We start from the raw sequence: 14,140 nt of genomic DNA on the forward strand, positions 1-14,140 counted from the left end.
TATTGCCATTCAGACCACAATATTTACAACTGTATCTCTTAAAATTGGTTCCCATTTAGTCAAAAGTGCATTTGTAATGTACATATCAGTTAGGTGTACCTAATAAACTGCTCGGTGAGTGGATGTAACAAATGATTGGTATTAAAAACTGGATGTGACAGGTATAGGAAAAGGCAAAAACAGTTTCTAATGTGACCACGTTTTAATAAAGATGTGATTTTGGACATAAGTTGTGTGAAAAAAGACTCATTAGCGAAAAAACATTCTGTTTAAATTATAAAAGCCAATTTGTGTCTTCTGCAACCGGAGCTCAAAATATCACCGGCGTTCAAAACGGTTGTGTCTTAAAAATAGTTCCACACTTTGTAGGATATTGAATGCAGTTTGGGATGCAGCCAGCAGTTGTCTTACAAGTTATTTGTTGTTTGGACAATTTTAAGCATGGTATGAATTGAGGGAGGTAATAATAATTAATACCTGGACCCCCCCAAAAAGGTTAAACAACAGTTAGGGGGTTTGTTAGTTAGCAAATATATATAAGGTTGACTCCCACTCCAACACATCATTCCCAAAATTTTTACTGTATAATTCACACTCTGATATTAAGGATTTTTTGGGTTTGGCCTAATGCCAAGTTCACACTACACGACTTTCCAAGTCATCAGGTCGCTGTACAGTTCACACTACACAACTGGATCTCTTGTAACCGGGAGTCTTTCAAGTCGGTGTGGCTTTCACACTACACGACTGATCGGCGATAGGGGGTTTCACACTGCACCATCTATCACCAACTGGAATCGCAGGCGAGCTTCTCTGGTCTCCCAAACTACGTTTTGTCACAACAATTGTGAGAAGTGACGGAAGGTTTAATGATACCACGTCCAAAAATGCACGTCAACAAGTAGCGAGCGTTCAAAGTTTGTGCGCTGATGTGCAGCGTAAAATCAAGGAGAAAAAAATAAATGAATCTGAGTGGATTTGGCTAAGCGAGCAGCATGGATTGCTCTGTAGTGAGTTGGAGGTTAATAAATATTTTTTGCAATGCAACGTTGGTGTTATGTTTTGTAAAGAACGATCAGGTCAGAAATACTGTAAAACGTGTGTGTGTGCCGATGTATTCTGATATAAACTATATTATGCCCCTGTCCCACCTTTTTACAACTCCTCTCCTGCGTTTCCCCTCACCCCGTATCTTACGTTCTCACTGGCTGTTCAACACAGCACTCATTGCCAGTCGGGCAACTCAGATTCAGATATCTGACATGCTAGAAATCTCGCTTCGGTCACCGAGCGCTCGGCGAGCTGCTCGGTAGAGTTGTTGAGTAGTTCACACATAGCGATTGAGAGCCGAGTTTCGATTGCCGAGTGAGCGTCGAGTTGCTCCTGAGCTTTTCCCCTCACCCCGTATTTGTGTTCTCATTGCTAGTCGGGCAACTCAGATCCAGATATCTGACATGCTAGATATATAACTAAAGCCGCTCGGATCGAGTTGTTGAGTAGTTCACACATAGCGATTGAGAGCCGAGTTTCGATTGCCAAGCAAACGCTGAGTTGCTCCCGAGCCGGCAAATCTAGCGCCGACCACTCGCCGAGCGAAAATCAGGGCAAAAATAGTGTAGGGTGAACTAGGCATAAGAGAGCAATGCCTGCCTGTAGCACTAGATTTAACGTTGCATGACATTCATGTTCATTGTAAGTCAGTTATTGTCTGTCTTTAAATGAATTTGGATTTTAATATGATAAGGAAATTCTCCTGTTTAAGTTTTGATAGTCAGTTCATTCTGTCTGGACTTACGTTGAGAGAACACATCATGCTTCCCTTTAAACTCCAGATGAAAAGAAAACCATTTTGGGGCATCCTTTAAAAAAGTGAAGAATAGAATGCTTTGTTGTGCACTTTTCCATCGTGTTGTCACCTGAAGAGTGTCTTCCACCTTTAAAGTGTCTGTGCTTTACACAGGATTAAGACATGAAGGGAAATACACAGTCCAAGCTTGACGCTTGACTGATGAGCGTTTTCATGTTGCTACTACTGACTGCCATTAACAAATGCAAAAAAAAAAAAGCAACAAGGGACAGTGAGGGCCTTAAAGATGGAGGATTTAAAGCACAAGAAACTGTGAAAGAGAGCAACTACTGTTTAAAATAACAGTGATACACACTCTGTACTATCTGTATAACCCTTATTTATTATAAGGTCTAAGATTGGAGAACCACTCCAAAATCCAGTCCAGAATCAACATACAATTGATTATTTTTTTCTACAAATAAACCAAACAAGCAGAATTGTGTGTGTATGAGTTCATAAAGAAATGAAATACTACAAAAAAAATCACTTTCTAACCTATTACATAGACATTTAGTCTCTATTTTCTCGGCTGCTCCAGTTAGGGGTCGCCGGCGTGCCGGATGCCCTTCCTGTCACAACCCTCCCTATTTATCCGGGCTTGGGACCTTGGGGCACTGGTTTATGCATCCTAGTGGCTAGGTACCTAGAGGACAATTCAGTGTCTCCAATTAGCCTAGCTGCTTGTTTTTGGACTGTGGGAGGAAACCGGAGCACCTGGAGGAAACCCACGCAGACACGGGGAGAACATGCAAACTCTGCACAGAAAGGACCCGGACCGCCCCACCTGGGGATCGAACCCAGGACCTTCTTGCAGTGAGGTGACAGTGCTACCCACTTAGCCACTGTCCCGCCCAGTACATACACATTTAGTGAAATCAGATATTTTACACACAGATGAGGGAAGATTAATACATTAATATAACAGGCTTATGTTGTAAAAGATAAGTATTTAACCACTATTGATTATGTTATTTCATATAATTGGTCTTGAAAAGCTGTCTTGCACCAACACTAATTGCTGCACCATTGTGTCACCCATTTAAGTTTATAATAATTGGAAAAGCATTTTTACAGACTTAACATTTACATAACATTTTAATAGATGAGATACTATAAATGGCTAAGCGTTCTGACTTCATAGTAAGACAGTACAGGTGGTAGACTGGTTGGTCCACAGTTAAAATTACTGGAGCAAATGATTGCTGTCTGTTTTTAAGTGTAGTTCATAACTTTTATTCAGCTATTCACAGTGGAGCTTGGATGAGTAACTTTTTACCTTCATTGCCATATGTAAGGCCTGTTCTAATTCACTTCCAGGAAATGTGCTCCACTAAACATCATAATCATACTACATTATACTACATCATAATCATTACTGTGGTGCCATTCATAAAAAATAAGAAAGTAGCAATCTTCGTTGTTTGTTCTTTATAATACAGTACATTGGCTTTGAAATGAAGCAGACAAAGTTAGACATTAGACATTCACCTCTAATTTATATAAATATCAGTTTCAAAATTGCAGCATTTTAATCCCTAGACCTCCCATTTTACATGACTAGAGGAATGAGACAACTTTAGTTTTTAATTACTTTCAGACTCTGTAATGTACACCACATCTAAAATCATTGGCATTGTATGGGAATCCCCCCTTTGCTGCTATAACAGCCTGCACAAAAGCATTAGTGAATGTGAGCACTGATGTTGAGTGATAAAATCTGCCAGCAGTCTGAGATTCTTTTAATCCCCAGTATTCGATGGGATTAATGTCATAGCTCTTTGTGAGGTTATATTTTAGCACACCAGAGCCGACATTGTGGACAATACCAATATAGTCTGGGTTATATCTTTAAGCTACATTTCCAGGACAACATTTATATTAATTATTGTGGTTTAGTAATTGAATTAAATATTAATTACTTTTATTAATCACGAACACTCTACATTTACCAAAATTAAAGTTACAGTATGTAGTGCTGGTGGTAACATAACATTAGGTGGAAACCTTTAAGATACTTTAGATTATTATATTTTGGTTATGTGATAATTGACTAGCAAAAAGTTTCAAAAGAACAAAAGTAAAATCCTATTCACATCTGTATTTGAACATGTGCACTATTTTAATCAGCATAGTCACAGGAATCTCAGCTTAGGTTGCTCTGAAAGTCAGCGCAAGAAAGCTGGTGCCCAGCAGGTCTCCCAGTGCAGTCAGACAGGGGATGGCAAAACTGTCTGGGTCCAGACCATGTCGCCAAATTAGCCGCACCAACACATCTGCCACGTACAGCAGTATCAGCACCTGCAGAAGGAAGGAATCAGACAGTGGAGTTCTGTGTCCTGCTGTAAAGGGCTACAAGCCTCCAGTTTCACTTGCATATGGCTTCTGTTTGCAGCTGAATATGCGCCAGGCATTAGTAACAGTAACACCTTTATTAGTGGTGCACATAGCAGAAGGACCAAACCTAGCTTTGTGTATCCATCTGTGAACTCACTCTACCCACATTTCTCTATTGTTAATGAAGATAAAAAAAAGACTCTTAGGAATCGACATTTAATGTTTTTCAAAGATGTAATGGAATATTCTGAATGTGTGTGTGTGTGTGTGTGTGTGTGTGTGTGTTTTAAACTCAAACCTGCAGTAGTGCTGCACACAGGTAGTAGCAAATGAAAGTAGCATTGATGGCAGCATGGCCACCCTGCAGCAGGTAGACTGTATAAAGGAAGAGAAGGTGGCCTGGAATCACCAGCAGCAGAAGAACTCTGGCAGACTTGGAATTCACTCCTAAACACATCCATCAATGCACAACACACAACAGCTAGCTTAAAAAACATTCCAGCTTTTTTTGTTTCTCATAAATCTAAAGCACTTGTAGAAAAATCTTATAATATGTAGAAGCAGAAGCAAAGTAAAATTACATGAATAATTGTAACAAACTGTCTTGCGATACCGTCTACCACCACCAGGGAGATGCGCAGGACAACCAGTAGTAGTTCCACTAGAACTGCAAATCCCACTCCCCTTTGGTGGGTGGACAACATTTGGGCTGGTTTGTAATAATTTTGGTGGCTTAAAATATAAATAAAAACTTTTGCTTTTTAAAGCAGCTGGAATATAAATCAGCCCACCTTCTCCCACCACATCCATTCCGTTGTCAAAAGTTTGATTGACAGGTTATTCTTTCCAACCCAAAAGACATCGTTACCATGCCCATCAATACAGTGATTCATATGTTAGACGGCAATTGCATATTTGGCAGATTTGATTCATCCATTTATAGTTAACCTGGCTTGTGTACTTGTGTACATAGCTATATCATAATAACTGTACATAGTTCTCCTGTTGGAAATTGGAATGACAAGTGATGCTGAGTTGAATATGAAGGTAAGCAAGTTTTATATGTACGAGAGGTTAAACTTCTTTCATTATTCTTATTTACTTGGTGGTGTCTTATTTACTTACTAAGGGTGGTGTCTCCTATGATATATAATGCATTTTAAAAAGTTGGTAGGCCACTTCAAAGACATTCAAGCAAAAATAATTTGTCCTTTATAATTACTGATCTGTACATTTTAAGATATTAATTTGTGGGTCATGGTGGTTTAACTGGTTTATTATTTTTATCCTGTGTTGTTTTGGACAGTTCTTCATGCATTTTGGCGGATTTTGAAAAGGTTTTTGGCTGGAAACCACTATTGCAATCTGGCAACCCGTCAGCTAACTCCTGTGTCAAAAAAGCCCAGCGATCAGGCTGACACTGAGTCGTTGCCTTGTGCCAGCCCCATCAGGTAAGGTTTACAGTTGATGTTGCATTTTCTGGCTAATATAATTATCGAATTCTCTTTATAACCGACTAATAAGAAATTGGATCTGGGTGCTGCGCCTTTGTTTAAATATCCACCATTTCTCTCAGTGACTCCCAGAGTCATTTCCGTGAGCCGACTCTAACCAATTCCTAACTATGTTGTTAGTTAGGGCCGGGGGTGAAGCATCGAGCTGTGATCTGTGTCGTGCACTGGTGGACCGAGTACCTGATGTACAGATCCAGGTTGTAGTTCCATTTAGCACTCTCTCCTAATAGCTTCAGTTAGTTTAGCCTTTTGTTTGATTTGATTTGCAAGTTGGCTCACCCCGCTCGAAATCACACATTTAAAAAGTATTAATAATATACCTACCAAATAATATATTTTTTCCACTCGCTCTTATCTAGCAAACCTTTTTAGTGGTTCTGCAGCCTGTCACTGTGTGAAGTAGGATAGTAATACACCATGGACAGGCCACCAGTTTGCTTTCAGGCTTTGGATTTGCCTGATCTATCTGTTTGCCGGATTGCTTGTTGGCTGGTGCTCTCTGTAGCGTTTGTGTGCTCGACCCTCTAGGGCATTGTATTAACTCCCACCTCAGGCCGTGGATATTTTTTATCTACTGGTTTTGATTAAGTGCAGTTCCCTAGGCATATAGTTCATTATAGTTCTAAAAACATTTTTGACTGAACCAAACATTTCTAGACATTCATTATGGATGATTTTAGGTTAGCATTTTATATTAAAATAAAAATAATAATAATTACAGATGCTGTAGATCTAAGACTAAGATCAGGTTTCAGATGCTAGTGTACTGTACTTTAAAAATCATGCTTTAATGCGTTTGTCTAGTGATATTCAGTAACAAAGGATTATTTGGACTGCCCTCTGACCTGAGGAACAGAAGGTGATTACAGGATGAGAGCAGAGCGCTTTAGTGCTGATGGGTAGGACTCCAGGCACACTGATGCAGTGCAGGTAGGTAGAAATACGGCTGGTCTGAATGCCCACTAGGTTCCCACCTACACCTGAGACACAGCATTATAATCATGTATGCAAATGCATTGCAAATATCACACATATAAAAAAGTATTAATAATATTCCTACCAAATATTATCTACCTTTTTTCAGCTCATTCATATTTAGCAAACCTTTTACCCTGATCTGAGTTAAAGTGGTTCTGCAGTCTGTCACTGTGTGTGAAGTAGGATAGTAATACACTATGGACAGGCACCAGTTTGCTGTTTACCAGTAGGCAATTTACAGTAGACATTTCTCTTGTAAGTGTTTTTGGGAGGAGAAGAAAACCAGTACAAGTACAGACAGTAAGCAGAGCCAAGAATGAAACCTGGAAACACATCTTAATCCAAATTACAAATCAAGGATTTAAAATGCTAATCAGGAATACTGCTACCCAGCATTCTGCCTGGTAAATTGAATTGTTCCTAATTTTCTGAACATTTCTGTCCTGTTTTGTGATGTTTGCTGTCGGATGTAAACAAGACCTGAAATAGGTCAAGTAATAGAGTGTTTAAAGTTTCATATAAAATCAGTATTCATTTATATTCAGTAACTGTTTCATCTTTATCAGAGTGACGCTGTCTGGAACCTTTCCAGAAACATTGGGTGTGTGGCAGTAAAACACCCAGGACAGTGTGCATTTGTATTGCAGAGATAAACACATTTAGCTATTAAATTACTCAGACAGACACACCTAGGTGACAATTAAAAACCAATCAACCTTCTGCTTGCTCTTTGGAGAACAAACCAGCTGACCTTACTAAGCCAGTGACCATATTTCAGGTGGTGCAGTGATAAGTCAAGCTAGCTCACTAACGCCGGGATCCAGGGTTCGAATCCACAGCGGCGCTTTCAGCCAGTCAGGCATCTACATACAAAAGTTATGTCTGAGGAGGGTGGCTGAGACCCCTCAATGGATTGATGTCCTGTCCATTACTGAATTACTACCACCAGATCCACCATGACATACATACAAATGTTTATCATAAAGCTGTCCAATGTTGTTGAGGCAATGACAGCCAAGACTGCTTTTCCCTTTTCTGATATTGATGATATTACATCCTGCATGACCTGCCTGAACATGCATCTCATTAAAAAATAATAAAGATCATATTTTATTCTATTGTCCAAGTAGTGGCAGCATATTAGGTTTTATTTAGGTGTGAATGAGTAAGTGAATGTTGCACAGAAAATGACAGGCACAATGTCCATGATGTATTTCTGCTTTGCAGCCAGTGTTTTCAGACAGTGGCAAGCACATCATGAACCTAAATATTAATAAAATATAATAAAAAATAGGAAATACCATAATTCTGGTTAAAAGGGACAGTGGTAGCCTAGTGGGTAGAGCTTTGGGCTATCAACCGGAAGATTGGCGGTTCAAATCCGGGCTCTGCTTTGCAGCCACTGTTGGGTCCTTGAGCAAGGCCCTTAACCCTGTCTGCTCCAGGGGCACCGTACGATGGCTGACCCTGCGCTCTGACCCCAGCTTCCTAACAAGCTGGGATATGCGAAGAAAGAATTTAATTGTACTGTACAAAGAATATTTTCCCAGCTGTGCTGTTTAACTTCACAAGCCAGAATTACAATGCCAGATCTGTGATCTCATCTCCTTCACACACTCAAATGTAAAATGTGATATTTGTGGGAGCTTCCTTAAAGAATTGCTTTAAATTTAAACTGACTTCTCTTTTTTAATTCTGGGCCTAGAGTTACGCCTCAAACAAAGATAGCTCAGTGAGGATAAAAGCTTAGATAATTTCATGTCTATAATCCCCATTTCTAAAAAAGTTGGGAGATTTTGTAAAATGCAACACAAACAAGAATCTGTGATTTGTACTTTTGTCAGTTAAATAAATGTTTTACCTTCCCTCCCTCAGACACAGTGCCTGAACTCTTTCCAGCATAATTAAAATACTCTGCAGTCTAGTGTATTAGACCTCTGCACCACCCAAGCAGTCCGGGAAAACCAGATTTTAAGATGTATTTTTTGAAAGCACAAAAATTAGTCAATGTGATAATGGAATAGATTTATTTTTATTGACCAGGCTTGTCCTAAACATCTTGCACTCTTTCTTTATATCAATGTCTACTTAGCAAAGCTTAAAGAAAATGTTTTCCAAGGCTGGTGGACCTACCATTAATGATGGGCGTGAACATGGCCATTCCTTTAAACCGAGGGTCTGTTACAGTGTGATCCAGAATCAGTCCTCCAGTGCTGTAAACAATACAGCTGACACTTTACACCCAGCTTGATTTGTGATGCTTTATAATTGGGTTAATAATTGGGTAATCTCAAACTCCTCGAATCTTAGTTATTATTTTATTTTATTTATTTATTTAATTTTGCATTTTCTCCAAATTTTTTAGCACGTCCAATTTTTACCCACTTGCATTATGCTTCCTCTCTACTGGTGCTGACCCCCACCCCTGACTGAGGAGAGCGAACTGACACACGTCCCCTCCGAAACGTGAGCAGTAGCCGACTTCATTTTTTCAATTGCACCAGCCGAGTTCATATGCGAATCAGCCAGCAGAGGTCGTAATTGCATCAGTTATGAGGTCGCTCTCCGGCTTCCTAACCCTGAATGAACCACAGCCAAACATTGTTCATATAGCCGCCCAGCCCAGCCAGATGGCAGAGCTGAGATTCGATACAATGTATTCGAAATCCCAGCTCTGGTGTGCTAGCGTGTTTTAACGTTGCGCCACCTGAGTGGCGAATCTTAGTTATTATATTAGTATTTTTAGGCAGATTATTTAGTAAAAATCATGCATTATTAGGTAAGTATGTTAAAACTAATAGGAAAAGTATTTATGAGGTTGAAAACTGTAAGTCTAGACGCTTTTACACATTTTACCAATGAAATGATTTACTATAGACTCAATTGGGAAATATCTATTATTATATTTTACTATTATTTATACTAAACAGTTACCTGCTGATTAGCATAGCGATGATTACAGGATACCAGCCTGACCTCAGTAACTCTCTGATTGATGAACTTCGACAAGCAATGACCAGCCAGAGAGGTATAAGCAAGAAGAACACTGCACATATCAGCAGGAGAACATACCACATGTCTGAAACAGAACAGGAAACTGTGGGTTAAATACAGATAAAACAGTGGAACCAGTCAGATTATATTATTTTGTCCACATTATAAGTGCAACATGTAGGATTTATATGTTAATAAATATATATTGTGATCTCCAGAGGTCAAAAATCTTAAGAAATAAAAGATTGGATTAAACATCTAAACCTTAAAGGAAAGACATTAGACCTGTTTAAAGAGCTTACCTTTAAATCTGTAGAAGAAGCTGCCAATTTCTGCCAAAAGTGAAAGTGTGATGATGTCTCCAAGGCTGGCAGCTATGGGTGTAGCCACATTGTCAGGATTGATGCCTAGCTTCCGAGATCCAATAATTACCCCTACCATCACCAATCCTACACACAGTACAGAAAAAGTAGTGTGTGACATATTAGTTGGTTTTCAGACTTTTACCTTCACTAATTCTTGCTGTGCTAATTGTTCAATTTATCTCTGCAGTCTTGTTCAAGCCACAAGAAAGAAAAAGGCCAGTTCCAAATCTGATTTAGAGCAGGATGTGGTTGCAGTACAAAAAAGAAGTTAATAAGATGTTAAGCTGACCCAAACTGAGTGCAGAAACGAAGGCTGTGGTCACACCACTAGCAGACAGTACAGCGGCATGCTGAAGGTCCACGCTGCCCTTACTCCATGCCCCCAACCCTACTGCAACTAGTGCAGCCAGAGAACTCATCACTGTGGCCTGAACCTGCCACACAAACAACAGTAAGATCACACAACTGCTTAGACGACGCTTGATTTTACTTGACTGAGGTCTATAAATGTGCCAGGCTCTGTGTATGAACTCTCAATTCTCTCATTTCAAAACAATCTGAATAATCCTTTCTGTAGTTCTGACTGCTGTTAATACTGTTAATAGCACTTACACGAAAACCTTAATGGGTTGCTGTGTTTTAAAGAACTAGTCTGGCACATTGCATTGTGGGAGATTTAGGTTTATTCAGTGTGACCTCAATTGAATTGTCTATGGCAGCACAAACAGCCTAAATATTTGCACTATAATATCTACCTATTAATGACTTGTGTAGCATTTTTAAAATAGCATTTTCTCCCAATTTTGGCATGTCCAATTTTTACCCAATTGCGTTATGCTTCCCCTCCATTGGAGATGACCACCGCCCCGATTGAGGAGAGCGAGACTGTCACACGCCCCCTCCGACCCGTGTGCAGTAGCCGACTGCATCTTTTCACCTGCACGAGGAGAGTTCATATGCGGATCAGCTCTGTGTACGGAGAGCCACACCCTAATCAGCATTGTTCCTCGACTCGAAGAAATACACAGTACTGTGACAGTATACACCGATCAGTGCAGACGCCATCAACCAGCCAGTAGAGGTCGTAATTCGCTCAGTTATGAGGAGTCCCTATTCAGCTCATCCTACACTATGAACAACAACCAATCGTTGTTCATGCAGCCGCCCAGCCCAGCCGGATGGCAGAGCTGAGATTCGATACGATGTATTCGAAATCCCAGCTCTAGTGTGCTAGCGTGTTTTTACCGCTGCGCCACCTGAGCGGCCATGACTTGTGTAGCATTTTGAAAAAAAGAATTCTAATCATCTTTACCCTCTTTTGTAACAGTCAAAGAGAAAAAACAAACCTGTACTCCAGCCAGATTGGTTGAGGCAATCAGCATCTGCTGCTTAGGGTTGTCCAGCTGGCCTGTGTTGGCCTGGATAAGGAGCAGGCAAGAAGTACTGGCTGAAACATTACTATAGCTTAGGCTTAAAGGGGAAACAACACGTTAAAAATGTTCCATTTGACAATGACAGTGTCAGTACTAGTTTTCCAGATATGTATTCTGTAAATGTATGTGTGTGTTTGCTCACTGCGGTGGAGAGTCTGGATGCCAGCGTCATCTCCAGATTTCCTTTTAATCCCACTAGAGCAGGAATCAAGATAAACACTTCAGAGATTTCCTTAAACATTTCCCAGTGCTGAAACACACACAGACACATAAAGCCTGAATCAATAAATATGTAGTTATAAAGTTAGTCTCAAGGGGTTGACTATTACGAATAATCGTTCCAGACGTGATCTGGTTAGAAATGAACAAAACCGTGAACAAATGCCTCTTGTGCCTCAGAAATGTTGTAAAACGTCCCTGTATAACACCACAGGGGTTTGATCTATGGCACTGTAAGTAAACATAAGAAAACATTTTCAAAATGAATATTTCAAAACTATAAATAATTTGCTGCTCAGGTGGCGCAGCAGTAAAATACGCTAGCACACCAGAGCTGGGATTTCGAATACATCGTATCGAATCTCAGCTCTGCCATCCGGCTGGGCTGGGCGGCTATATGAACAACGTTTGGCTGTTGTTCATCAAGGGAGGGAGCCAGATAGGGACTTCATAACTGATGCAATTACGACCTCTGTTGGCTGGTTGATGCCGTCTGCACAGAGTCGAGAAATAATGCAATGATCAGGGTGTGGCTCTCCGTGCACAAGGCTGATCGCATATGAACTCGCCTCGTGCAGGTGAAAAGATGCAGTCGGCTAATGCACACGTATCGGAGGGAGCGTGTGTCAGTTCGTGCTCCTCAGTCGGGGTGGGGGTCAGCACCAGTAGAGAGGAAGCATAACGCAATTGGGTAAAATTTGGATGCGCTAAAAAATCAGGAGAAAAAGGGAGAAAATTTATTTAAAAAATAATAATAAAATAAAAAAAACTATGAATAATTTTAGAAATAATTCATTTCTCTCAGAGCAAAGGAGATTTTGAACTTATAACCAGTAGTCACAAACATAAATAAAATCCCAAGACTGCTATAATATAAATGTCTCCTACAAGTGTACATAAACTTTTGACTTTGACTTCAGTGGAAAATTAAGGAGCAGATAAAACAACTGATTTGCACATCCAGCTAGTGAAAGAGCTGGCTAAAATTTAACTGATTAAGAACAACAAATGCTACAAACACAGTTCCAAAAAAGTTGGGACAGTTGGTAAATAGCACAAAGAAGATATTTATTGCAACTGACCTAATCAATTTATTTCTATAAATGTGCGCTAATTCTTAATTTGATGCCTACAACACATCAAAGCTGGGACAGGGGCAATTTAAGTTTGGTAAAGGATTGAATACACCTGTTTGGATATTCTGAGATTCTGAACTTTTCGGTTTGAAACTGGGTGTTGCCACCAGTCAGAGGGCGCCATCTGGCAGGCATAATTGGCAGTGCCTGGAGCAAATACTAATTGGCCACCGTATCTGCTAGGGTGGGACAACCGGACTATGTGTGGGTTGGATCTTCATACGCTGTGTAAGGACCCTGATTGGCGGAAGAGACGCCTGTGCAGAATGAAGGGGCGAGAAGAGGAGGGCTGTGCACGTGTCGGAAGAGGCGTGTACAGCGACGTGCTCTCCTCGGATGCAATCTGGTATCCCTCAGCAGTGGAAGACAAATTGACTGTGCTAAATCATGAGGAAAATGCATAAAAACACCTGTTTTGGAACTTTGCACAGTTTAATAGATGAATTAAGTCCAGTGATGCTTTCATAAATGGTTAAAAAGAAGTACAAACAGAAGGGTCTGCTTTGCCACTTTGCTAAAATCTATGTAAGCAAATAATCTAACAGATTAAGAATAATGTTTTATAATGCACACATGCAACTACTGTAGGGATTTCACCATCTACGGTACATACAGTATTAAAAGATTTTGACAATTTCATACAATCCCTGTATGAAAACCAAATTTGAATGCTTGTGATCTTCATCTCATTCAGATGACAAAGAAAAAGATGCTTCATAAAATAAATAGGATTTGCAAACTATCAGTGCCTATTGTAATGCACACATTTTATTACTGTCCCATATTTTTTGTAATATGAAATAGCAACTTTCTCTTCTTTCTCTCCCTTACCTACGTGGGTAGCACTGTCGCCTCACAGCAAGAAGGTCCTGGGTCCTGGGCGGTCCGGGTCCTTTCTGTGTGGAGTTTGCATATTCTCCCCGTGTCCACGTGGGTTTCCTCCGGGAGCTCCGGTTTCCTCCCACAGTCCAAAGACATGCAAGTGAGGTGAATTGGAGACACTAGATTGTCCATGACTGTGTTTGATATAACCTTGTGAACACTGATGGTCTGTAACGCGTTACTTAGTAACGCGTTACTCTAATCTGACCACATTTTTCAGTAACGAGTAATCTAACGCGTTACTATTTCCAATCCAGTAATCAGATTAAAGTTACTTATCCAAGTTACTGTGCGTTACTATTTTTGTCATTTTCCTTAGTGAAAAGATATTTTTGCTTTCTTCTTGGCAGGGGTGGAGCCAGGGGGTGGCCAGTGGTTTCCATGGCCACCATAAAGTAATCTTCGGCCACCCCTCTGGCCCCCCCCACCACCGCTT

At 40.2% G+C, this 14,140-nt stretch overlaps 1 protein-coding gene across 3 annotated transcripts; it reads right to left on the bottom strand.

The window, feature by feature from the left end:
* Positions 1 to 3,945: 3,945 nt before the first annotated feature.
* LOC134316255 (solute carrier family 41 member 1-like) lies at positions 3,946 to 13,915 on the bottom strand. 3 transcript variants are annotated; one of them, XM_062996586.1, is made up of 10 exons: positions 13,654 to 13,915; positions 11,610 to 11,717; positions 11,381 to 11,452; positions 10,324 to 10,468; positions 9,972 to 10,118; positions 9,652 to 9,754; positions 8,809 to 8,888; positions 6,543 to 6,677; positions 4,482 to 4,630; positions 3,946 to 4,147 (listed from the first exon to the last, which is right to left on the bottom strand). In XM_062996586.1, the coding sequence occupies exons 2-10, from the start codon at positions 11,706 to 11,708 to the stop codon at positions 3,998 to 4,000; spliced, it is 1,080 nt and encodes a 359-aa protein (XP_062852656.1). In that variant the 5' UTR covers positions 11,709 to 11,717; positions 13,654 to 13,915; the 3' UTR covers positions 3,946 to 3,997. The 3 variants fall into 3 exon arrangements, with proteins under 3 accessions (XP_062852656.1, XP_062852655.1, XP_062852657.1); XM_062996585.1 differs by having other exon boundaries at positions 9,610 to 9,754; XM_062996587.1 differs by lacking the exons at positions 6,543 to 6,677; positions 8,809 to 8,888 and having other exon boundaries at positions 9,610 to 9,754.
* Between the last annotated feature and the right edge of the window lie 225 nt (positions 13,916 to 14,140).

Source organism: Trichomycterus rosablanca, chromosome 6, assembly GCF_030014385.1.
Source record: "Trichomycterus rosablanca isolate fTriRos1 chromosome 6, fTriRos1.hap1, whole genome shotgun sequence".
Lineage (NCBI taxonomy): Eukaryota > Metazoa > Chordata > Actinopteri > Siluriformes > Trichomycteridae > Trichomycterus > Trichomycterus rosablanca.